General features: G+C 42.3%; 1 protein-coding gene across 5 annotated transcripts in view; it reads right to left on the bottom strand.

Annotated features, from left to right (window-relative positions):
• The window catches only part of NOD1 (nucleotide binding oligomerization domain containing 1), a 559,036-nt gene that overhangs the window by 241,755 nt on the left and 291,319 nt on the right, over positions 1 to 25,962 (bottom strand). For 2 of the 5 annotated variants that reach the window (XM_085630628.1, XM_085630629.1), the window contains 2 exons: positions 21,105 to 21,188; positions 16,697 to 19,179 (listed from right to left, as the gene is read on the bottom strand). In XM_085630628.1, coding sequence (XP_085486754.1) covers positions 19,107 to 19,179; positions 21,105 to 21,188 — 157 coding nt within the window. In that variant the 3' untranslated portion in view covers positions 16,697 to 19,106. Of the gene's footprint in view, positions 1 to 1,204; positions 1,376 to 7,269; positions 7,361 to 16,696; positions 19,180 to 21,104; positions 21,189 to 25,962 lie in introns of those variants that run through there. The other 3 variants (XR_014970014.1, XM_085630630.1, XR_014970015.1) reach the window with 3 other exon arrangements.

The raw sequence follows: 25,962 nt of genomic DNA, 5'->3' as shown, positions 1-25,962 counted from the left end.
GCACATGCCGGGCCAGAATCTTTTGCATAGTGTCTATTAAACTTATTGGCCTATAGTTTTTTGGGCTGGTACGGTCCCCTTTTTTATAGATCGGTATAATCTCAGCGCCGCGCCAAGATTCCGGGATAGGTGCCCCTCTTGGTATAGCGTTTGCTAATAAATGAATGTATTTGGTCCAGTTAGCTTTATCGAATTTAAATAGGTCAGCAGGAATGCAGTCCGGGCCGGGTGCCCTTCCTGCTTGAATTGCATCCAAGGCTATTTCAACTTCCCTAATCTCAAAAATCAGTGTAGTCTCTGGGACTAAAGCGAGGTTATTTATAACATCACCATAGGTATAAGCTCCACAGACCCTGCCTTTGCATGCATATCCTATATGTGGGTATTTGCAGTCAGTATCTGTAACAGCAATTGTGGGTGAGAAACTTACTGAGCTTCAGTCTTACCGTGTGGAGCTCCTGAGTGCTTTACCCCACACTCCCCTTTATTGTTAATGTTGTTTCATACATATGTCTTGCACATTCTTCCTGGGTGTAGTCTTGTACAGGCTATCCCTTTTTCTCCTCTGACTCCCTGTATGATCCTGGGCAGCACTGTACTCCTCTTTCTGTGTATGTTTTCTACCCAGTTCCCAGTCCTTGCCCAAGTCCCTGACTGTGTTCCCCACATAGTCCCGGACAGTCCCTGACAATATCTTGATATTCTGTCTAAGGGCCTGGTTACGATCTTGGAGGACAGGGTTACTCCTTCAAAAATATGACGGATATTCCATCAGCCAAATTACAATTCCATTATGTCCTAAGGAACTTGTAATACGGCGGACGGGATATCCGTCCCGTTTGTGAAGGAGTGTGCCATCCGCCAAGATTGGAATCAAGCCCTAAGACTGGACATAGTGAATCCTTTCTCTGTTTTCTTTGTGATTGCTTGAAGAAAGAGCAATTCCTCCCAGTAGTCGCGCTGCCGCGGTGCACTTAACATACAAGTGATTCGTCTCACAGGACTCCTTACAAGGGTTCCACTTCGGACGAAAAAGACACAAAGGACCTGAAGAACTCCTCAGAAATACGGATAGTACTTGATTGAAGATGAAGAGCTTTACACGAGTTGCGAAGCAAGACACCATGGGCTGCATCACACACACTGCCGCAATTTTGAGCTGAGTATGTCTTACACAGTTTAAAGGCTAGAAATCAGCTATTTTACCACATTAGACAGAGCTATTTATTGCTTTCACAGGAACTTTCAAGGCTTGTGGCTGGAAAAAGGTACATTTTTTGAAGCATCGAAACTGAATAATAGAACCTAACATAATGACATACATAACCTGGCATAACAATACCATTACAACACAACAGGGCTCCTTGCAATAAACCTGTGAAAACAAAATGAAACAACAAAATCACATTGCAATAATGCATCACAAAAACACAACAGCACAAAAACCAAAACCACATCACAAACAAAATGCCACACAACAATGATGTACAATTGTTCATTTCAACAATTACCACCTCCAGAATCCTTTTTTCACAATATGGAGGTAGAAGGTGTTTGAAGCAAGCGCTGCCTTAACTCACTACCAAAGATGTTAAAGAGTGCCAGCCCAAAATATTTTCTGACCTGGCCGTCAGTGTTGAAAGGGAGTTACTAGCTATGAAAAAGACTTGGGTCGAATAGAGATATGCGCTGATGTGACCAGAGGAACCTTTTAAAATCTGGACTGATCATAGACATTTACAATGCCCATGGACCCTGTAGTTTAAGAATAGTCACCAGGATAGATGGGCATTTTTCTTTTCCTATCTCAGGCTGCACAAACTGGGAAGACGACCATTTTGGTTAGGAATGAATATACCCTTAACTACACCCTCTGTCACAGCAGAATGACATTGCCATGTATGTCAGGAACAACAAGAGCGACTAGGTGCCTGACTTCCTGTCCTTGAGGCATCTGACATGTCTGTTCCTCCCCATCACCTGACTCCTTCCTCCAAATTCCCAGCTGGACATCCTGGACAGTGCAGGGGCCTGCTACCAGCAGTAACATCAGGTCCTTGTGGCTGCGAGCAAGTCCTAGGGTCCAGGGTGAAGCAGTCGGGGATGAGTGATACACGCCAAGTGCGCCGCCTTCTCTTCTGCTGATGCAGAACAAGATGGCCACCCATCCCCCCTGCAGCACTGAGGGGGTCCCCAGGGAGTTCCCTCTATGGATGTGTTAAACTCTTATGCTGCTCCAGCTCTCTCTCTCTTTCCTTCCTCTAAATGTTTACTTTCTCCTTTCTTTGTCATTGTAACCACCATTTGCCCCATACTTTTGTCGTTTTTATACTCGAGAAATTTGATATTGATACTGGTGGTTTGACGCTTTCTTTTCCTTTCTTTAATAGTGGACATCCTTGTTGTCTCGAAACTTATATTTTCATTTACAATTGCATGCAAAATCTCAAACCATTTTTAAATCACCTGTTCAGCATTCTAATGTTATTGACATGTTTCAGTCTCAACCCCCATGTTCCATATTATTTTATACAGAACCCGAGATTTTCTGCTACAATAAAAACATCCTCTGGAAAGCACTTCTGTGGTCTTGTAGCTATGTCTGGGTTAAATCAAATCCCAGACATTTTTAAGTTTTCAGCAAAATAATGCTATTTACACATTTCAGCCGCCGTTCCTATTGTTACATGACTTGTATGTGCTCATCTGAGCCCGTGGACATCTTGCCTCTACCTGTGTCTTTGGTGCGGTGTTCTGCATGCAGCGCATAGAAGGCACTAGTTCTGAATCATGTATGCAAAGAAGATACTGGGGAAGAGGTGCAGTGAGTATAAGTGACTTGTATATCATTGTTCTACTGGGACTTAGTCAGCATTGATACTTCTGTAATGTGTCTGGGTATAAACATGATACTAGGCTGTTGTCTGTGTGGATAGGTGAGAGATTGGAATATATATATATATATATAGAATACACACACACACACATATATACATATATATATATATACACACACACACGCACACACACTCACACATTATATAGATCTACATTTGTGTATAGTCCTCTGGTGTGCCGCTTGGTATTTGTTGGATATCCTGCATCGTCCTGTGGTTTCTACTTATAGACGGCTGCTGCTGCCATCGCTGGCATCGGCATAGCAAGGCTGTGGATTGCAGCACAATCCCGCAAATATATATATACATCCATACATGCATGCATGCATACATACATGCATACATACATACTCCGGGAGAGAATGTTTTAGAAACAGCCTGAGGTAAGTGAGTGATTATGTTACCGAGGGAATATTGCATGTTCTTGAAGCCCACTGGAAGGAGTTCTCAGCTGAGAGAGGAAGTTGTGCAGAAGGGCCTGGCAGAGGCACTGATGTGGAACTGAGCCTGAAGCATGGATGGAGCTCTCCTCAAGCAGGACCTTGATAGAGTAGTCCTAGGGTAGAACTTTACTTAAGTAAGTTACTCAAGACCTTCATCATGATGGTCATTAGGAAGGTCCCAGGTGTCTGGACTCCACACCGGATCTAAGTCATTGACCCTTACAACAACATGATGTTGTGAGGTGAGAGGTGGAGTCAATCTACAACCCCCTCCACCAATGGGAATGCATTATACTTTCACCCATAAGAAGACTGGTTGACTAGCTTGTCCTATCCAGTGCAGTTTTGGGTATCCTTTCAACCCCAACATCACTCCAATAACTTCTCCATCCTAGAACACAATGGAAATGGGAGCATTTACTTAACACCTAACTACAACATTATGCGAACTTCCACCATTAAATGGAAATTTGGGTATCAATAATCATAGGATAAGGTTAGACCACCAGGAACCGTGTTTTAAGCCACATTTATGGAACCTTTAATCAGTGGTCAGTTACCAAGTTCCAGTTCTTGTTCTAAGTCCCAGGTTAACCTTGTGGGCCAAGCTCCCGCGGCAGAGGATTCCACCAGGGAGGCTGGAAGGAAATATTTGGAACTAACTTCTGTGCTTTTCGAATCTTTGGATTAGCTGAAGAAAAACAGAGTCCTGAATGTAGTGTATACGGAAAAGCTGTCTGAAAGAAAGATAAACCCTAATAAATTGGCTGGATTGTAGCAAAGACAGAAATACATAAACATAGAGTGCTCAGGCAGGAGCAGCAACTCGATTTTGCAAGATTCCCAGACTTAGAAGTTTGGCAAGTCAAACAAAGCAGCCACAGGTCAGCAGAGTTCTGAGCAATCCGAAGACAATTGAGAAAATAAGAAGGAAACCCAAGAAAACCCGATTTGCAAAAGCCTTGCTGGGAGCCAACAACCTTCTTGATTACTGCAAGACAAGAAGAAGCCAAGAGCACTGAAAGAATCTTCTGTGCGACTCCAAGAATGGAAAACAGGGCGATGCAATGGTGTGGATCTTGGTAGGCGGTGTCCCACCCTTCCAGGGAGATGGAGACCCTGCCTAGGTCTGCTTCACATCAATCAATCAATCAGTAGATTTGTAGAGCGCTACTTGTCACCCGTGAGAGTATCCAGGCACGGTCACACCAGCCCATGGCCTTCCTGCCACTCTGGTAAACAATTTTTGATGAAGGTGCTTCAGTCGACGCCCTTATTAAAAAGTGTAATGCCAGGTAGACTGTCGTGCTATTTATGTGGTCGGACTATGATAGAAAATAGGCACTTCACCAAAATAAACATGTACCCCATTAGGTAATTGGATAGCTGGAAATATGGCCCATGTTTGCATATTGTTGCAGTTTTTAACCTGTAAACAGATCCTGTATACGTCTTCTGCAAGGTATGGAAGCCTGCATGAATTTGAGCTTGCTGCAGACAATGTTTGTTTTGATTTCAGGGAGATCAACAGTACCAGTAAAAGCAAGCCCAGTAGACGATAAAACAGGCCCACAAACATACTTTTCAGACCAGCCTCTCGGGCACTGCCCGATTGCCCTACAGGCCAGTCCAACCCACTATTCAGAATGTTTGTCATTTCATTTGTTCTGCAGCACCAATCCCCTAAAGTTGGGGCTTTTTTCTTGAGAACAATTCAACAATGGTCCTGACACACAGGGAGTTTCTGCATATGTGTGGGGGCCATTGATAATTGTTACTGCCCGGTCTTGGACAGGAAAAAAACATTTGTCACGCTACCCACTCTACTGGCCTCCAGGATGCGTTTTCTGACAGTGGAGGCTTTCGAGACTTTCCTGTTGGAAACCTAGTAGTTTCAGCACCTCTAAACGAGACATGGGAACTGCAAGACTGCTCGGGTGGGAGCACTGCTTGCTTATGCCAGGGATCTGCCCCACCAGACCCTAGAGGAGGTCCAGTGGCTCTAAGGCAGTGTGATACTCTGACACAATATTACAGGCTAATAATCATATACGTATGGAGATTATTCGTTCATGATGAAAGGACAGGCTTCAGGTTTTGTAGTGAACGGTTTATTCTCGCAAAAGTGAATACTCAATGTTCCATGAGCTGCAGTGTCGTCTGGATGTTGCTACGTGAAGCTGAAATGTCACTGCGATCGCTCCGAACCATGGGACAATGCCTGGTAGTGATCCCCCGTGTGAGAAGGGTTCGTGCCGGAGGTCGTTCCTTTTGGAACAGAGCTGCCATCCTCTGGAACTCCTTGCTGGCCCATATTCAAGGGCTCACTAACTACCTCCAATTCAGGAAAGCCATTAAAACGTTTCTTTTCCCTTCTCTGTTGCCCTTCTTGTGCCTTTCCGTGCGTGGCCATTCTTCTGCTGTTCAGCGCCGGGATGCCTCTTAGCTGGGGCAGCTGTTGTGCTTTACAAAACTCATAACATAACTGCGGATACCCCAGTAAGGCCAGGGTGTGGTTTCTGCATTATAGTGTGGTGGTTGCAGTAAGGAGGTTGTGGTGTAACGCTTGTCTTGGGGTTTGGATGTTATTGCATTAGTTATGGTTTGATTTTACATGTATACTTGGGATATTTACTTTTACACTTCTGCTGTATCATGAGCTGTGTGTGTGTGATGTAGTAGTTTATATGAAACCCTGTAATTTTGCTGGACTTCCAGATATAGATCTTTACTGTTTTGGGGTTAAAAAGCTATATGTGCTTATGTGGTGAAATGGTTGAAAGGATACCCTAATTCCCACTAAGTGGAGAAACCTAGTATGGTGATTTTGTAATGGTTGAGAGCGTACCTTACTTTGCATTGAGTAGCAGAGATTTGTTACTCGAGGTTGCTAGCCATTGAAAGGATATGCTAATTCTCGGGAATGTTAGTATAGTGTTGTGTTTAGGGTTTCAAGGTGTAGGACGGGGCTAATAAACTGATCTGACTGGGCTTGACAATAAAATTATACCCAAATTCCCATTTAATGGTTGAAGTTAGCATAATGTTGTAGTTAGGAGTTATGCAAATAACCCCATTTCTATTGTGTATTAGGATGGAGAAGTTATTGGAGTGATGTTAGGGTCGAAAGAATACCCAAAGTTGCACTGGATAGGGCAAGCTAGTCAGCCAGTCTTCTTATGGTTGAAAGGATAATGCATTCCCATTTGTGGAGGGGGTTGTATAATGTCTTAGCTAGAATTAAAAGGATCCAAAACCCACATCTGTGTAGGAAGTTGATCCTTATTTGTGGTCATGAGTGTCATATCTTACCTGTTTTTTTCATTCAGGGACGTTCCCACATTCTCGTCATCTTTTCTAGATATTGTGGTGTACTGGGATGTGCTGTATATCAAGGAAGACATTTCCAAAAAAACTAAGATGGCCTGGTTCCAGCTATCTCTATTACAGAAATTGAAACCATTCCTCCCAGAAAGAGTCTTCAGAACTCGTGTGTCAGTCCTTGTACTCTTGCATCCAGATGATGACATGGGCCTGCTCCATGTCCTCCAAACGCCACAGTATCCCTCATTACACACCACAACATGTCTCCTCCAGCGCCTGAAGAAATACAATAACATCACCCGCATCCTGATAGAAATTCATTGGCTGCCGAAGCTGTTCTCACCATCTTCAGAACCAGGCGCATCATCTCCAAAGCTATCATAACCTAAACCCTTCCCTATCTGGCTGATGTGTCACTGCCTTCTGTGGCTCTTGGCACACCAACAGACAGGGCACTATCACACTAGACACAAAGAATTGCAAGAAAAATATAAACTTGCCAACTGACCTTCACTATCTATTCACCCAGGGACTTGTGCAATATGCAGGTATCTATCAGGAACACCCCAACTGCGCTGCAATTTAGGAAAGAGCTGAAGACATACCTCTTTAAAGAGAACATCATCACAATAATGTAACGGTCCACTTTCAGTCTTGGAAACCAGCCCCTCCAATCACGTTGACTGTGTCTTTGACCTTGAACAGAGTGATAGAACTACATTGCTTTTTGGCTAGATTTGTCCGGGTCAAATGCCACATACACACATGCAAACATCATACTAGTATATGTCTAGAGAAAATCCTAGTGTTTTTGATTTCATAAAGGAGAAGATGGTAAAAAGTCTGGTTCTTGATTTTACTGCAGGGGATGAGGGAGTACAAAGCCATCATATCAACATCAGTACTCCCAGATGAAGTCTGGTTGTTGTAGCTCCTAGTTGTTTAAGTACTCACCAGTAGAACAGTGGTTGCTATCACTTTTATCACAACTATTGCTTCACATCTCAGGATACATGTGTTTCTTGATCAATGTCCCTGATCAGCAGAGATTGACAATTTATATTTGGAGATTCTTGAAATTCTGCTCACAGTTTCTCAGATATAGTACCACTCCAAGCATGCCGGGGCATCACACACCGTTCATAACAGCTCCAGGAGGAGCCCAAACTAATGGATTGCTCACTGCCCATATCCAAGGATATCCATCCAGCAGAAGCTGGGCCAATTCTAGGTGGAATAGAAGCAGTTGATTGACAAGGAGTGAAAACATCAGTGAAGAGTTTATCTGCCAGGATGCATTGATGGTGGTAGGAAGGCAGGGTGCTACCACCCCTAATGGCTCTTGATTGTATGTTGGAGGATAGGATGTCAGTATCATATTTTGGGGCTGACCATGAGTTGCATGCAGTGTTGGGGGGATAACTCCAGACCCGGGAGTACAGGTACCCTGAGGCATTAACTTTCCATGACTATGAACTCTGAGTTAATGACCCAGGCAACTTGTTAACTGGGAGTAACATACAAGATGACAATTACTAAATGTGTCTCCGCGTGTTTTCCAATTACCAGGCCATCTAATGGATATAAATTGCTCTTGGCAGGTGGAACTGCCTGGGTTTTACCAAACCTTGTAGCTCTGGATGCAGTCAAACTGAGCAACTTGTAATCTATCAGAGTGAGTTTACAGCTGGAATGGACTTACCATTTCACATGTAATCGAGCCCTGTGTGTTTAGGTGTGTGTCCTGTGTGTGTTTCATCTGAGTTGTGAGAGTTGTGTCGCATCTTGACTCGTGTTGTGTATACTGTCAGTGCTCCTTTGAAGTATGTGGGATCTGTGGATGGGTGTGGGATATAGACTCCAGCATGTTGAAAGGCATTATGTGATGTTTATCATTTTCTATTTCTACCTTAGTTTTTATGTCTTTTGTGAGCGTCAACTGCTGCTGGAGCAAATGCACATGATGTGCCTCTGCCCAGGTCAAGCTTAACAACATATATTCTAGATACTGCAAACATAATCAGGTCCATTTTCGGCTGTGCTTGTTCAAAACAAGTAAATACACCCACTTTTCTGAACTAGGGACCATAAATCTGACAACAACACACAGTCAGGTAGAACACATGCTCCTTGCGACCAGCAACATCCCAAACACCAAAAGAGCATGTGAAAAACCGACATCTGCAACATGTGCAAGTTTGTTGCATTTCCTAATAAGTGTTTCACTGTCTCAACCACATAGCCTGGAAATGGAGACAGACTTATAAGAAGGTCGGGGAGTGCTTAAAGGGTGTTTTCCACACGTATATAAAGGAGTTGTTTGTGCACAGTGGGAGAGAGCTTTAATGCATGCATGTTGTAGCAGTGATGCACTCATTAAACCTGATCTGGATACTTTGAGACTCTGAGAGTGTTTGTCTTCATTATGGACGCTGCATCTACTGTGCTTCACATTATTGATAGGCACTCACTTATTGTCGAGTGAGACCTTTGGCGACAGCTGACCCTAAGAGTCCAAGCCGCTACATTCAGATTTTGAGCAAGCCCATTTGGGGAATCCAAAGTAGTCTCATGGGAGACCAGGATTCATAGTGTGTCTGCCATTTATTTATCTATTTTATAGTTATCTTATTTTGAGGCAATGTTACAATAAAAAAATATATTATACACAAAATAAATCAGCTAAAGGGAAAGATTCCATCCAACTAGAAAAGTATACTTGAAGGGAGGTACGTGATATTTCTTGGACCAAAAGGATCTACGTCTATCTATACCAGAAGACCTAATATGGTACTCGATTAGATGGGCCAGATGAGGACAAATGAGGGCTTGTCTGACAGACAGCATTGGAAAAGTGGGATCTTCGGTTCCTTCTTGAACATTTGGTTGGTAGCATTGGGAAGGGGGTGGTGGAGGTCCAGGTCTTGGGTGCAGTTTCTGGGAAGGATTGTTTGAGCCTTTTCTTTCTTGAAGGCTGGGATATCTAGCAGAAGAGAGTAATAACTGTACTATGGTTGGTGATGCTCTGAGTTCTCCTTTTGTGTGTGGGTGGTCATGTGTTTCTTAGGCTGCCCTTTGGTACCTGTAGCTGAGTAGGTGCCCCCAGTGTTCCTGTAAGGTAGGTCACTCTGTATGCTGAAATGAAGCAAATAGTAACTGGTGGAAATATCTTAAGGCCAGTCATCACTGTGGGGCATGGAAAAGTCTACACTTTACAACTCCTTCCAGAAGTTGATATCCAGAAATGAAAAGAATAATGACATTCTAATTTTAATTTAGCTTTTTAACTTCAATTAATATAACCATTGATCCAACCGTTCTTTTGTTTATCTTTGAAGTTAAAAGGACTTAAAATGAAAGATCCACAGACACCGATTTAATTTTTTTTCAGAATGCAATTTATTAATACTTGACTCGATGTCTTGTAAATATACTATGCACGCAAAAACTCAGTTTTTGTAAAGACAGCAATAAATAACATGAACAATAAAAAGAAGACAGGGGTCATTTACATATGTACATGTAACAATTTGTTAAAAAAGTTTACTTTTGTAATTTTTGTAGTTTCCTTCATTGAAACCCTTCAACCTCAAAATTCTAGCTCCGCGTTATGAAAATATATCCTTCCGAAAATACGAGGCGAGATGTGGTTAAAAGGCTTTGGCACCCAGAGGATCGTACTATGATTTAGAAGGGTTCCAGGACACATCTTGGCCAGAGATTGACCATAAATGACATGCTCAATGCAAATAACAATCCTCATTAAAAAAAAGCAGGCCGGGCAGAACACCGCATTCCATGAGCATGCCATGCTGGTCAACATTTGTTTGGCTTCACTATATACATAATTGTGTTTTTTAAGTGCGCTTGCCCTCCCCGGAGTTAAGAGGATCCCACCCCACTCCACCATATGACACAATCAAACATGTAGGAGAAGGAAGAGACAACATTCAAAAGTTGTAATAAAAACTAGTTGGAAGGGAAAAAGTGTGCAGCGAACACCAGGCACAACATAGCATGCTAAAGCACTTAGCAAAACCATTCGGCCATGATATTCAGGTTTACCAAAAAAACAACAGAAAATTGTTTGGCAAAAGAGGCACGGAAATTATTCTGTGGCCCACAAAAGGGCAAGACCGAACCCATCCTCTTCTTTGGGCTCTGAGCTATCCATCCAGCCCTGCTCAAACGCTTCTTGTCGATGAAACAGGGTGTTGCCTTCCCTCATCACCCACCCCCCACAGCGGCGTAGCTTGGTCAGTAAAATTGGGGAAGGGTGTGAGCTTTAGATTTTCCGACAATCAGGCTGGCATATAATGTTTAAATACATAATACCACAAGCAGGGTGCATGAGAGGCGCCATAGGGGCAGTGGAAAGGGAGACAAATGCAGGTGATTGGTAGGAGTACTAAGAGACAACACAATATTCTGAATATTTTTAAGAACTTTCAAAACATAGAGGGAGAGAGTGTCTGTGCGTTTTTGTCTGTTTGTTTGGAAAAATCCCTGGTGAAATCCGATAGACAACTCACAATACCCGACCGAAAGCACCTGCACCCAATTACATGTCGGGAAAATCCGTTTATTGGGAAGGGTGGGACACAACCCAAACACCCCACCCCAAAGCTACGCCCCTGACCCCCATCACCTCCCCTCGCCCAAGGTTTATATTGAGCACCAAGGTTACAACATAAAAAACAATTATTTCATTATAGAAATAGCTGCAACCTTTCATCATGCAAAAATGCAGTTTGGCAGAAAATGGAAACCCCGATTGGTTTCTTTTAATTTAATTTTAGAAAAATATCTATGCTTACTAAATTTCACCGACACTTTATTGGAACTTCAAGCTCTATATTGGCATGTACTGAGTATCAAAATAGTTTGGGGGAAGCTTATATTGCAGCATTCAGCACTCTGAGTGCGGGTGACTTTGAGCAGTAGGCACATGGTTTGTTTTCATCTGTGTTTACAAGAGGTATACAGGGGCCGTAACACATCACACTACCATACCTCAGTCTTTGCGATTGGACAGCTCTCCCAAATTCCACTCTGTCATTGGTTAGATGGTGGTACTTTACAGTAAGTCTTCTATTTTGGCAGACTTCTTTCAATGATTGGTTATGAAACACACTGTGTGAATTGTTGTGTACTCTTATAAAACAAATAGCTGAAATTTATTTTACATTTCAGGACCTGGGATATTTCTATTCCAAAGGCCTGGAGCACCATCGCAGTACAATTACTGTACCGATTAAGAGAGAACACGTAGACCATGTAAAGACTGAGTGTAGTTGTTAAAATTTGAGGTAGCAAGTACAATGGGGTGTAACTTATTAAATGTTGTTTGTAGTTGAACCTTCAAATTGTGGGTTTGATGTTGCAGACCTTGGCCACTTAGGCCATAATGGCAAGTGAAGCATGAACCACAAGGAAACTAATTCTATTTTCACTTAATATTGTCTCACCATGGAAGCAAAAGGAATGGCCCTACAGATCCCCCTGCCGACAAAGGGACAAGTTCTGAAACCAACAGGGCACAATTTATTTTGCCGCAACCATTATTGTGTTTCACCTGTATTCTCAACTCTGTAAAATTAAAGCTTCATCTTGAAACTAAATGTTATAGGTCACATTCGGAGGTATCCGTTTGCAATAAAAGAGCATAAAACTATTATGCGATTGAGCACTGCAAATGTAATACAGAGCCACAAAGTAATTGCCACAGGAATGCACATAGTAAAACATGGAGAGAAAACAAGCTATAGAAATGGTTATATATATATATATATATATATATATATATATATATATATATATATATATATATCCAAGAAAGAAGTGACTCAAACAGATAGATTCACCAAAGAACAAAAATATATTTCCACTACAACGTTTCAGCTTCCGCCTTCCTCAGGTAGTACAAGATGGTTTGCTCTGTGGCTGCACAGATGACAGCTGAATTTTCAAAAAGCATCATGAGTGAAGATTCCATTTGGAATGTGGAATCAATGCAGTCCAGAGAGCTCTTGAGATATGCAGTAATCAGGTTGTGCTTACCAACTTTGCAAGAGTTATCCTTAAATCCAACAATTTTACATTCAAAGGAAAACACTATCTGCAGATACAAGGGACTTCCATGGGTACTCGGATGGCTCCATCCTATGCAAATATCTTCATGGGCAAACTAGAGAACTGTATACTTGCTACTTCTAGCATCAAACCACTGGTATGGCTACGATACATTGATGACATATTTATAATATGGAATTCAGGAAGTAGAACATTGGAACAATTTACAGCTTATATCAACAATATCCATCCTACCATCAAATTTACCAGCAGCAATACTAAACAGAATCCTCATCTCCCTTTTCTGGATGTGCTACTCACCATTCATGAACACAAAATTACAACTGATCTGTACCACAAGCCTACAGATGCTCATTTGTATCTAAACTGGACTTCATGTCACCCACACCACACTAAACTGAGCATCATCTACAGCCAAGCACTCAGAATAAGACGCATCTGCAGCAATGAGGAAACCTGTAAAGACCATCTACAGGAGCTTGCTACATTATTTAAAAGGCGAGGCTATCCTCTGCATATCATACAGCAACAAATTGACAAGTCTTTGCAGATACCCAGAGAAGCACTTATTTCGAATACCAACGGCAGAAACAAAAGTGACAGAACTCCATTTGTAGTGGACTATCATCCATCAGCTCCTAACTACAGAAATATAATGCAAAAAACATTTCCCTTACTGTCCACTTGTGAAAAATTGCAAAAGGTTTTTCCAAAACCACCAGTCATTGCTTACCGCAGAGCTCCAAATTTACGATCTCTTATTGTGAGAGCTGAACTCAAGCAAGCTGTAACAAATGCAGGGGTTCATTGCTGTGACTCTAAAAGGTGCATCACGTGTGAATATCTTTTACAAACATCATCTGCAACTAGTTCTGTTACGAGAAGGACCTATGCAATAAGGCAGCATCTTACATGTCGCTCAACATGCATTATTTATGTGATTCAGTGCCAACGGCAAAGCTGTAAAAAGCAATATGTAGGCCAAACAGTGAATGACCTCCGTACACGATTCAGGAACCACAAATCTGCAATAATTAATAAGAAAATTGACCAGCCTGTAGCCAATCATTTTAACCTTGTGGATCATTCACTATCAGATTTGAAGATTTTCCCCGTGGAACATGTTTCAAAGGAAGAACTACTGGACTCCAGGGAAAACTTCTGGATGTACCGTTTAAAATCACTGCATCCAGATGGACTGAACATTACTGACAACACAACCTGATTACTGCATATCTCAAGAGCTCTCTGGACTGCATTGATTCCACATTCCAAATGGAATCTTCACTCATGATGCTTTTTGAAAATTCAGCTGTCATCTGTGCAGCCACAGAGCAAACCATCTTGTACTACCTGAGGAAGGCGGAAGCTGAAACGTTGTAGTGGAAATATATTTTTGTTCTTTGGTGAATCTATCTGTTTGAGTCACTTCTTTCTTGGATATTTTATTTCTTTGTGACTCATTGTATCCTTTGGGATCCAGATTTTTGCCCTGGCTGGCTGTTGTTTTCTTGTGATCCTTCATCTTCAAGTATATATATATATATATATATATATATATATATATTCACTGAAAAAACCATAGGTTTCACACATGTTATAGTTAGCGGAAATTTTACTGATAAAAAACCAGTGAAATTCCCCCGTTATAGTTAGCGCAGGCAACTATAACTCACGCGACCGCAATCCTCTGCTGATGCTAATACTGTATTTAGACACTTATTTGCCCATGTCTTCTTCCATACATTTTTAGCTATACATATATTACAAATATTTTTTTTTCATAAAGACACATATGTCATCAGCAGAAGATTGCAGTCGCGTGAGTTATAGTTGCCTGCGCTAACTATAACGGGGGAATTTCACTGGTTTTTTATCAGTAAAATTTCCGCTAACTATAACATGTGTGAAACCTATGGTTTTTTCAGTGAATTTGCAAGGTTTTTTAAATGCTAATTCCTAACTATAACGTGTGTGAAACCTATGGTTTTTTCAGTGAATTAGTACGGTTTTTTAAATGCTAAGTTTTTTTCCCTTATAATAAGCCCTGTACATTTGGTGGCCTTCGGCCACCAAAAGCACAGGGGGTGGGGTAAGTGTGGATAGTGTTTTTTGCCCTTAACATAAGCCCTGTGCTTTTGGTGGCCTTCGGCCACCAAAAGCACAGGGGGTGGGGTAAGTGTGGATAGTGTTTTTTTTATTTTTATTTTTTTACCGTACGCTTACGGTAAGCGTACGATAAGCGTACCCCGCGAAATTGCCGAAAAAAAAATAAAACCGTTTTTGCACTTGGGGGATGTTTGGGGACTCCCTCAACATGACTATGTGGGAGGGAGTTGTCAAAACAGCCCCTTTACATGTTTTTGGGCTTGATATTTTAAAAATCACTCTCAGTGCGAGAGACAAAATGGCGGCCGCCGCTTCCTGGTTTCGGCCGATTCGAATGTTTACTAAGATCTAAGAGCCAATCAGAATCGCGCTCGCGCACGCCACCGTACGCTTACCGTAAGCGTACGGTAAGCGTACCGTAAGCTGGCTCAGATATATATATTGATTTAAAGGCTATTTTCTCAGAATCTACTGAACAGATTTACACCAAACCTACAAAAGGCACTTCCTTGACCTAGGGACTACCTCTCTGCCAAATTTTGAGTAATTCTGTTCAGCCGTTCGGGCTGTAGCTCGTTCTAAAGGTCCTATGGAAAAATGCATGGGAAAAACGCGTTTTGGGACCCCCCTTTTATCTCAGCCCCCGCTTGACGGATCCCCCCGAGACTTTCAGGGTAGGAGCGGAGCGTAGCGCCCCACCTATTTTGAAAAATTTGCGAGGATTCGTCGACCGGCGCCAAAGTTATTCAAAATAGAATGTTGAGGTTTTCCTATGGAAACGTGGTCCTAACTATAACTACCTACTGGCTATCGCCAGTAGGTAATATATATATATATATATATATATATATATATATATATATATATATATATATATATATATGTGTGTGTGTGTATGTGTATATACATATATACATACAGTCTTACGTTAAACATGTGCTGAATAAGAACATATTTTTAAAAGAACATATGTAGTTATCATAGGCGGAGACATACCTAGCTTTTTTCCAAAATGCCTCTTGGAAGTCTTGATTATCTCATTATTTTCTCTTACGGCAAATCTTTCAAATAATTTGGATTAGTTTAAATTTCTTCGCCGGGTGTAGTTGACTTCACTAAACTTCCTTTGCATAGTCTATACGCACATGAACTTATGAAGATACTCATTTCTTTTTTCGAATTCAAGCAAAATATGAAACTATTCACCCTCTGACAGTCTTATGATGCAACACTTCTCTTATTTAATTATTTGCTTGTTTAAATGTTTTGTAAAGTGCTGACGTGTGACAAGAGCCAATTTGTGGTGTTGTTGAGAAGGCTTTTAGTAACCCTATGCTCTTCTTCAGTGCAGGGAATTATGACTGTGGTGGGGCTGGGGTCACATGAAGGTTACTCAGTTTCAGACATCCTTGGAGGTTGCATTCTAGTCTTTGAGGCCCTTATTTTTTAATTATTTAAATTGTTTGCAAAGCACTGGCTTCTCTATATTTAAATATGTATTTTGCACCAGTGAACTGTAAAAATGCTTGTGTTAATCCCTAGGTTCTGGACCCTTTTTATGTCATCTGTCAGAGGGTGCTGGGTTGGATCCTTTAGTGACAGACTCTGCTAGTGGGACTAGGTCCCTCTATCAAAAAAGTATTTTTACGAACTGCGAGATTTCTTACATCAAGTTCTATGCTGTTTTGGTTTCATGCATCATCCTGTAGGAGATACGGCGGTTCCAGAAAAGCTCTGCGGCACGTTTTGGGCAACCATTAATTTGGATTGACTTACTTGTTGCTATCTGAAGAAACACTACACCTCCTTAAAAATCAATATAGATGCAACTTTTATTTTTTGGAACTCTTGAATTGAAACTTACCATCTGACTTCACAAGTATTTGAAATGTACTAGATTTATTTTATTGACATAATTTCAGTGTCATTTTGTGAAAAGACTAAAAGGCGATTTTATTATTTAGTAAATGTTACAAAGTTTTGAAGCAAGCCATGTAACCTGGGCTTTAATGTCAGAAGTACAACAATTGCTCAATTTTATTACAATTGGAATTCTTTTCATGTTAAGCTATGTGCGTCCTGAGTCAACAGCTAGGTGGCATCTGGATATCAAATTGTGTGTCTTTAATCCCAGGCTGCAGTTAGGTTGTCACATTTGAATTAATTGGCAACTATATAAAATATTTTCGAACTTTTTTTTAGGTTGGGGGTTGTCTTTTTTTAGTTTTCCTTCACTTGCAGCACACAACCTGAAATCTTTCAGGGAATGGGAGTTCTACAGAACGAGAGTGACAGAGCTGGTTTTGAAATATTTTCAAAAACATATTAAAACAGTGCAATTTCTGAATGCAAAACACCTCATGGGACCTTCTCCTACAGCTTATTAGTGGATGTTTCATAGAACACCTTTGGAGGTGTGGGATGGGTAAATCCACAACCAACTCAGTGCTGTCAGTGTGAGACACTGAACTCTTTGTTTGAGACACTGGTTTTGAGAGTTACTCTAGTCTCTCACAGAATCTAATTCTCACAGTCTTGATAGATAATTAGAACATTGGAATGTGGAGCACTCCATTGTAGACAATGGAGTGCTCCATGCTTCTACGGGCCGGTAAAGGCCCGCAGAGCAACATTCCAATGTTTTACAAAGGCCTCTCAGAGCTCGAGGGGATTTAAATCCCCATGAGCTTTGAGAAGCCTTTGTTTAATTTGTTAGAACATTCTGCCCTCTGGTGGCAGAATGTTCTAATAGCCTTATAGCCCTTCGTAGCAGGGCTATACCGCTATTAAAGTCCCGCTGCTTTTGTTAAAGTCCCTCGCCTTCGGCTCGGGCCTTTAACGCGGCAGCGGGCCTTTAATAGCGGGCTATAAGGCTATAATATATCAAGAGAATTCGAGCGGTCCTAAAGAAACAGTCTATCCAAAGTGCTGGAGTTAAGATACCAATGGTAGGGAGGCATGACAACTGTGCTAGTGGGGAGCAGGGAAACTGAATTCCAAGAACACATAACAAAATATAGTAAACATATGCAGGTAATTACAAAAACACAACAGCATTAATGCAGCATCTCACTTTGACCTTGTCCCTGCTCACAATAAAACTAACAGAAATCTACTGAGATATGGACATGCATTTCCATCTCACAGTTTACAATGGCTCCAAGAGCCGAGCTGGTATGTTGACCATTCAGGCAAGAAAGGCATGCAAAACAACGCGTATGCACTTACAAAGAAGACAATTAGTGTTCTCTTATTTCCTACACATCAGTAAATGCATGTTACACAATAGACTAACTGAAAAAAGTCCTCATTCAACCCTCTGGAGACCTCAATAGAACAGGCTCCAGGAGGGGCTCCTTTCACATTGGTTGCTTGAGTCATGCAGCACGTAGCAGCGTTGCATATGCAACGGGTGCAAATTTGTGTGCGAGATCACGTGCAACGTGCATCAAGCAGTTCTTTAAATCTGGTGGCTCGACAGAAATCTGTGACAAAGCAATTTAAAAACATTGAAATGCCTGAAATTGAAGGCCTGAACAGGGTAAGGGTTAGGAGAGGAGATTGCTCACTTGATAGAAAGGTTAGATCTCTGGAGTGTCGACTTTCCTTAAAATGTGACGATTATGGAACTGTAGTCTAATATGGGCATACGCCATAGGAAAGATTATGTCTTTACCTCCCCATGCAAAGAGCAAAAGAATTGTTTGTGTTTTTGAGAGTGTTCGTTATGAATGTAATGCAATGGGACGCACCCATCACACAGAGAGCCAGCAGAAGAGCCAAGATTCGAACCAGGAAGCGTATTTCCAAATCCCAGGTATGTACTCGAATCAGAGAACCCCTACTCCCCTCTATGGGCACCATCAAGAAGTGGTAGGCTGATCAGAATCACACAGAAGGATTTATGATTCAAGAGAAATGCTACAAAGTCCTGTCCAGGCAAGTAATGCTTTCTGATCATGATTAGCGACGCGCATCGTCACATTTTGGAGTTCCTGTACTATCTCACTATTGAGAACTGTCGGCTTTAAAAGCCTGAAACACAATTTGTGTTGTGAGGATTTGAAGGTAGGCGTATCTGCTTCTGTTTGCATACTGTGCGGGGATGCCCAAGCACCAATGTACCACACCATTGTGAGGTGGAGTTTGAGGATGAGTGCACATGGCTTCTTTGCTACAGAACTGGCAGACAAAGAGTATATGCACAGCTTTACATCTGCTGGGAAAACAATGCATTCACTCAGTAGTAAATGATTCTTGCTTCTTTTTCGAGAGGGTTGGGGTCCGGTGGTCTGATCTGGTTGCCATGCAAGCTAACAGGAAGCAAGTGGGCGAAAGAAAATAAAGGAAGAATATATTAGTAAGAACCATGTTGTAATCGCATGACTGTAAATGTGTTCCTCTTTGCACATTGGTGAGCCTAATACAGAAGGGGGACTTTCTGGGAGAGATAGGCAGGCTTTCGTTTGCTTACTCCCCGAAGGGTAAGGGTGGTTATGGGACGGCACTTTATTCTGACTAAAGCAAAAACCAAAGGAAATGATGGACGGAGTGTTGAACATTGCAAGCACTCACCCCCAGTCAACTGATCTGGGTTTAATCCATCACCGTTCTTTAGCCCACTCTGCCACCCCAGTTCAGACATGGCCAAGTGCAAATCAGTCTGACCCTGTGCCTCATGGGAACAGTCCAGCCCGAACTGCCAAACCATGTCTTCCCTGGACCGGAAACAAGCTTCGTTCGCCATAAGTTGGCAGGGTATGCTCAGACGTGAGTCCCTTGCTCACTTTGCCACTGGATTCAAGCAAGCCTGGCTGAAGACGGCTGAAATGCCAGAAACCGGTCCTAGGAAGCTTGTTTCCGGTCCAGGGAAGACATGGCTTGGCAGTTCGGGCTGGACTGTTCCCATGAGGCACAGGGTCAGACTGATTTGCATATGGCCATGTCTGAACTGGGGTGGCAGAGTGGGCTAAAGAACGGTGATGGATTAAACCCAGATCAGTTGACTGGGGGTGAGGGCTTGCAATGTTCAACACTCCGTCCATCATTTACTTTGGTTTTACTTTATTCTGACTCACACCTATGTCTGGAGGCTGCACAGCCAAACATCATTATCTACCCATGAAGCAGCTCTTCCATCAATGAAACTGTGCAATGTGGATTGTCAAAGCCCAAGTCATTACAAAAGCAGAAATTCTGGGCCTTGTTTATGACAAAATGACACAGGGCGGCAGTCCAAGCCCTTTTGCTGTGCTGAGCTGCACCATTTTAAAAGCCCAGGACTGCGCCATATTTACAACAATATGATTTATCCCTGTGCTTTCCAGAGTTTTCAAATTTGTAATTTTCGGTTTTGCTTTTTTATGTCTCTATACTTTAGTAATCAATGTGCTAGTATTCAATTGCAGACCTACTGAGTAGGCATTGAGGAACCGAGGGATCCACAAACCCCAGAAATTCCAGACAGTGGGATAGAAACATGACACTGTACACGGCATGTGGATGAAAGGAGGGTGTGTCTACGTCAAGTTCGCATAAATACAAACAGCATTTCTGGAGGACCAACGAGTACTATTGTCGTAATTGGTATTAGGAATCTCAGCCAAGAAAATGCACACTGTAATTTCTAATATAAGGCCTTTGAGTTCTGCCTATCCTTATTCCATAATCATTTTGAAATCTTCGTAGGTCAGGGTGGTGGGGGAGTTGAGTTTAAATTAGCACCTTTATTGTACAATTTCAAGTCTTTTGAAGTTTTGTGATTTAGTCAGTATTCCCTTCCACCCCCCTAGGCTGTGCACAATCTAACCATCTTTATCTGATGAGTTCATCTGCTGGTACCATTGCTTTGACTTGAATTATGCAGTGATCACAGTCACAACAAGCCATGCCTATTAACGTGCTGTCAGGAGTGTGAGAGTGAATGATCGATCGTATACAGCTGAAAGGTGCAAAATTTGCAAATAAAATACCAGTAGATGCCAGGGTTGTGTAATCATTAAAATTACAAACTGGGAAAGGGCTGGTAGAATGGGCCCATTATTGTTACTTTGATTAATTCAGAAATGGCCCCATTTAATTTGGTGGGGCACTAAAATAAGAAAGATAACTTCAGCTCACTATTTTACCAAGGTCTCTAAATACAAGGTCAAAAGTGGATATTCCATAAACTTATTGGTGTGACCAACAACAACATGTAAACTGCAGGTTCTGCAGGGTGTGCGGTGTGGAGCCTTACCAGATCTCCTCTATCACTGTGTTCTCTTTGAGAACTTCCAGAAAAGACAAGGCTCCATCAAAGGTAATCTCATTCTTGATGAGCCTAAAAAAGGAGCAAAAAAGATGAGATCAGCACAATTCTATTTTTTTTAACAATCCTGCAATCCAGCTTTGCTTTCTTAAATAAACAAGGTGGCATCATCCTTTGCATGACTGCTTGATTTTTTGCATTATTTACTTGTAAGATGTGAGATAGTTGGGGCCTGATTCATAAAGGTAAACTTACACTTTTGTTAAAGTTTACGATTGTTTGGTATTCATAAAAGGATTAACGAGTAGTATCTTTACAAGTGCGGAGTATACGCAGGATAAACCTATCTTTTTATGTGCAGAGACTTCGCACTCAGAAAGATACTACTCATAAATCCCTTTGTGAATAGCAAACAATCGTAAATTTACACAAAAGTGTAAGTTTACCTTTGTGATCAGCCCCTGGAACGTTTGCTGAAATATACCAACACATGGCGTAATAGGGTGTATCTTGTTTTATACCAATTTTCCAAATGCTGCAGATTGTCCAGTCACTGTTCTATTTCTCAACACCTTAGACAACTGCACTGGCGGCCGGTCCATAAGCACATTCAATTCAAAACACTTGTCCTTGCTCACAGAGCCGACTACGGTACTGGACATATATATCTTTGTATGAGATCACTGCCCTATTTACCAAGTAGATCACGGAGATCAAGCATGGATAGACTAAAACAAATACCAGCTTTTAATTTAAAAACAAGCATTTGCAATTGCAATAGGTCTTACATTTATAAGAGTTTGAGCTATTGGCATTGTAAATGATAATGCCTTTTATTTATGTGTTGTTTTTAAAACAGATGAAGAAAAATAATTTTCAGTTATAATACCAATAGCTTAAACTTTCGCAAATGCGAGACTGATTGCATTGCAAATGAGTACTATGAAAATAAAAAAAAGGTTTTAGGAGAGAGCGTGTCCTGCCTGTAACAGCAGGCAGCAGAAAGCTATTTGAGAAAATAGTGCTCGGAGGCTGTAATTATAGCCTACAGAGCAACAACACATGTAACAGGTGGTGTTGCCATGGGGGGTTACAAAATGAGACAAGGCGGTACTAAGGAGGGACTACTAAGGCTTTTGACCAATGAACAGCCATAGTTTACAGTGGACAATGACACAAGCCAATGAAAAATGTGGGCAGAGAGTGGGTGGAGCTTCAAGTCCCTACCTCAATACAGCATGCCTCGCAGTGCAGCCTCGGCAGAAACATCTTTGGAGCACTTTCAACCCCTCACCGAGGATCTCTTTAACAGCCTCGCTCAAAGTGTTTCCTCGGGTTCTCCTCTAGACCCTCTCCCTCATGGGATCTGGAAGGAGTTTAGGCAAAAAATATTTCCTGGCTGTGGCAGATCTGCTGCCAGTCATTGCAAGAAGGAGTGGTTCCAGAGGTATGGAAGCAGGCAGTGGTGACCCCCCCCCCCCCCCCCCCCCCCACTTAAGAAATCTTCTCTGGACCCAACAAACCCAGCGAATTTAGACCCATCTCTCTCTTGCCATACCCAGTAAAAAGGAAAAGGCAGTCAGCAAATCTTTGTCTTGCTATCTTGAGGATAACCATCTGCTGGATATGGACCAGTTTGGTTTTCGTCCAGGCCACGGAACTGAAACAGCTTTGGCAACCGTAATGGACAACCTGCGAATGGGAGCCGACAATGGTAATCCATCTGTACTAGTGCTACTGGACATGTCGGCCGCATTCGATACGGTGAGTCATGCAGTACTGGTGGAAAGACTGGAAAATATAGGTGTGAAAGGACGGGCTCTGAAGTGGCTGCAATCATATCCATCAGGAAGACAACAGGTCGTGACCATGCCACCGTTCACCTCCATTAAGTCTACGGTGCGCCACGGGGTGCCGCAGGGCTCTGCAATAAGCCCCATTCTTTTTAACATTTACCTACATCCTCTGATCCCTATCATCAAGTCTTTCGGAATTGACCTGGTCAACTACGCTGATGACACCCAATTGGTGTTTTCCTTGGAAGGGAAGCAAGCGGTGACCATGGACACATTCCAGGAATGTATGCGCCAGACTTCTAGCTGGCTCAGAAAAAACTCTCTGCAATTTAATGGGGGGAAAACAGAGGTGGTATACTGCTCTACTGCTAAAATGCCCCAGCACCTGCCGCTGGAGTTTAAACTCACCCCTGGGGATGAACCCTTGGTTTCAGTCAAAACTGTGCGTAATTTGGGGGTCTTGGTGGATGACAACCTCCAAATGGAGTCACAGGCTAACAAAACGATTAGTGTCTGTTTTTCCTTGCGGAGAGTGCTTTGGCAGATTCTCCCGCTACTGCCTAGTGATGCTAGACCTCTTGTAGTGAGGAGCATAATCTTGAGTAGACTGGACTACTGCAACTCCCTGTGTTTGGGAGCACCACAATTCATTCTGCAGGGGTTGCAGAGAGTCCAGTCTATAGCAGCAAAGCTGATGTTAAACAGGCAGCGCAGATCCTCTACGACACTGGCCTTGAGGGATCTTCATTGGCTGCCCGTTAAGGAAAGAGTCTGCTTTAGGTCTCTCTGTATTGTGTTCAGAGCAGTACATACCATGGGTCCAGTACCCTTGCAGGAGAAATTTACTTGGTATACGCCCAAGAGACATTTTCGCTCTTCCAGCGCAAATCTGGTAACGACCACCAGATTTAAGAAGTCCAGGATGGGAGGCAGAGCATTCGGTATCGCGGCATCACGCCTATGGAATGAGCTGCCCCAGAGCATTAGACAAGCTAACTCCCTGCTATGCTTTAGAAAAGGTCTGAAAACCTGGCTGTTCCCAAGGAACGAGCGTAATGCTTCCCACTGATAATCAGGTTTGATGTTTGCTGATGTCATCCGTTAAGTCGCAGTGCCAGGATACCCACAGGGTGACAGTTTGCGCTATATATGATTTTTATACAATACAATCCAACGCGCAGCCCAAGCTCGACCTAAAAAGGGAAGGAAGATCCTTCTGCTTCCTGGCAAAAAAAGCCTGAAATGAAGTCCCTCATACTGCGTGCCACAGTCATGAGAACCAGTTCAGAAAATTGTTGAAGATTTGGCTATATGCTACATTTTGTTACTTTACAATATATCCCTTTTGGTGATTGGCTAACACCAGGATGTCCTATGAGGCAGCTGTTTGCACTGTATAAATCATTTGTCATTCATTCATTCAAGTCTACATTCACCTGATAACTTTGTATCCCAAACCAATTTAATCTTAAGTGGCACTGCTTTTTTCCTAGTGAAATTAGGAGAATTTGTGGAATAAAGGCCTGATTTCCCCCGCAAATAACTTTCTGATGACTTTACCAAATAGGACAGCTGACTGTCTCCCATCCCAATACTCCAGCTACTGGCTCATTTTAATGAGAACCTTCCACGGAACCTGCCTCAAGACATATACACACACACAATAATAAGTCAATGTTAAACATAGGTTAGAATGAGAAACAACTACAAATAACAAATTCTTTGAATGGTGTTCCTGCAAATATCAGTCACCCAATTAAATCACCTAGGTTTATGCTGCCAAGATGAAAACTTCTGCTGAGAAGCTGGACTTTTCCGATGACATTGAAGGCCACCCCAATTCCGCTGGGTGTCCTCCGTTCCACATGTGGCTGTTGGCTCCACCCACTATCTTGGAATATGACATTAACCCTTGTCAAGTGGGACCTAATACTAGGCCATGCCCAGTTATCCAAAGGAAGTTGGTGCAAATAGGTGACTCGAATGATATTACTCTCCTGGGTTGCAACATATTGCTTATCACTGGGTCTAATGCTCTTCTAGGGTGGTGAGTGAGCAAAGCCATGCAGATGCTTGTATCTTTCTGCTTCACTGCAACCTGACAGAATGCTGGGCATCAGCTCGGAATTCCTTCTCTCTCCATTTTGGGTAGGATTCTCATAAGAGTTTGGGGGGTATCTCATCTGATTTCTTTTCCCTGTCACTCAAGATTTCCTTGGAATATGACAGAAAGAACTGCATGGCCAGTAGAGCATTGCTTGCTCATCACACAGGAATAGGTTGTGTTTGGAGCACAAGTGCTCTAGTTCCATGTTTAAAGAGCAACTGCATAAAATTGCGGATGCTAATACTCAATACGTCAAAGTTCCATATTCAATTTTAGGTCTTGCACCACACTTAGTGTGATTAGAATTCAAGGGCCTTATCACAGCTAATCATCTTACGGCTAATGTTGCATCATGATTGGATGAATTACAAGCTCTACCAAGTCAATCAGACAGTTAGTGTGTGCACCCAGCCTACCATGGGGTAAGCAGTGGGGCCCAACAGAGGAGCACAATCCAGATGAACAGCTGGTGTTAATGTCACTACACGATACTTTGAGAGGCAAGAAATAAGTCTTGGTTGCTGCGGGCTGCGAGTGTCTGAGAGTTAGTGTGCATGCGTTTATCTTCAATCATGGTTCACGCCCTCCCAAAGCATAGAATAATCACTGGCAAATATAAGAGAAGATCTCATCCTCACACTCCCATAGCTGCCAAGGTTTCAGATTGCTATGTGTGACATTTTCATAAATTCAGTGCAATTTTGAGTGACATTCAACAACTATGAGTGACACCGTCTCGTGGGCAAAAATCAAGCAACGAAGATGAGGGAGACATATAAATATTAGAAATTACACCTATTTGAGCAGCCAGAAACTAAGATCTCAAACCGCTGCAAAGCACCAGTGATGCTGGGAAATTCCATCTGTAGCTGGTTCTGCATGAGGCCGTTATTGTACAGAAGCAGCGCTCCTAACGGCTCCCACCCACTCAAGTGGTTATCAG

This window comes from Triturus cristatus, chromosome 10 (assembly GCF_964204655.1).
Source record: "Triturus cristatus chromosome 10, aTriCri1.1, whole genome shotgun sequence".
Classification (NCBI taxonomy): domain Eukaryota; kingdom Metazoa; phylum Chordata; class Amphibia; order Caudata; family Salamandridae; genus Triturus; species Triturus cristatus.
Note: the sequence above shows the minus strand (reverse complement) of the source record. Positions and strands in the feature narration are given on the sequence as shown.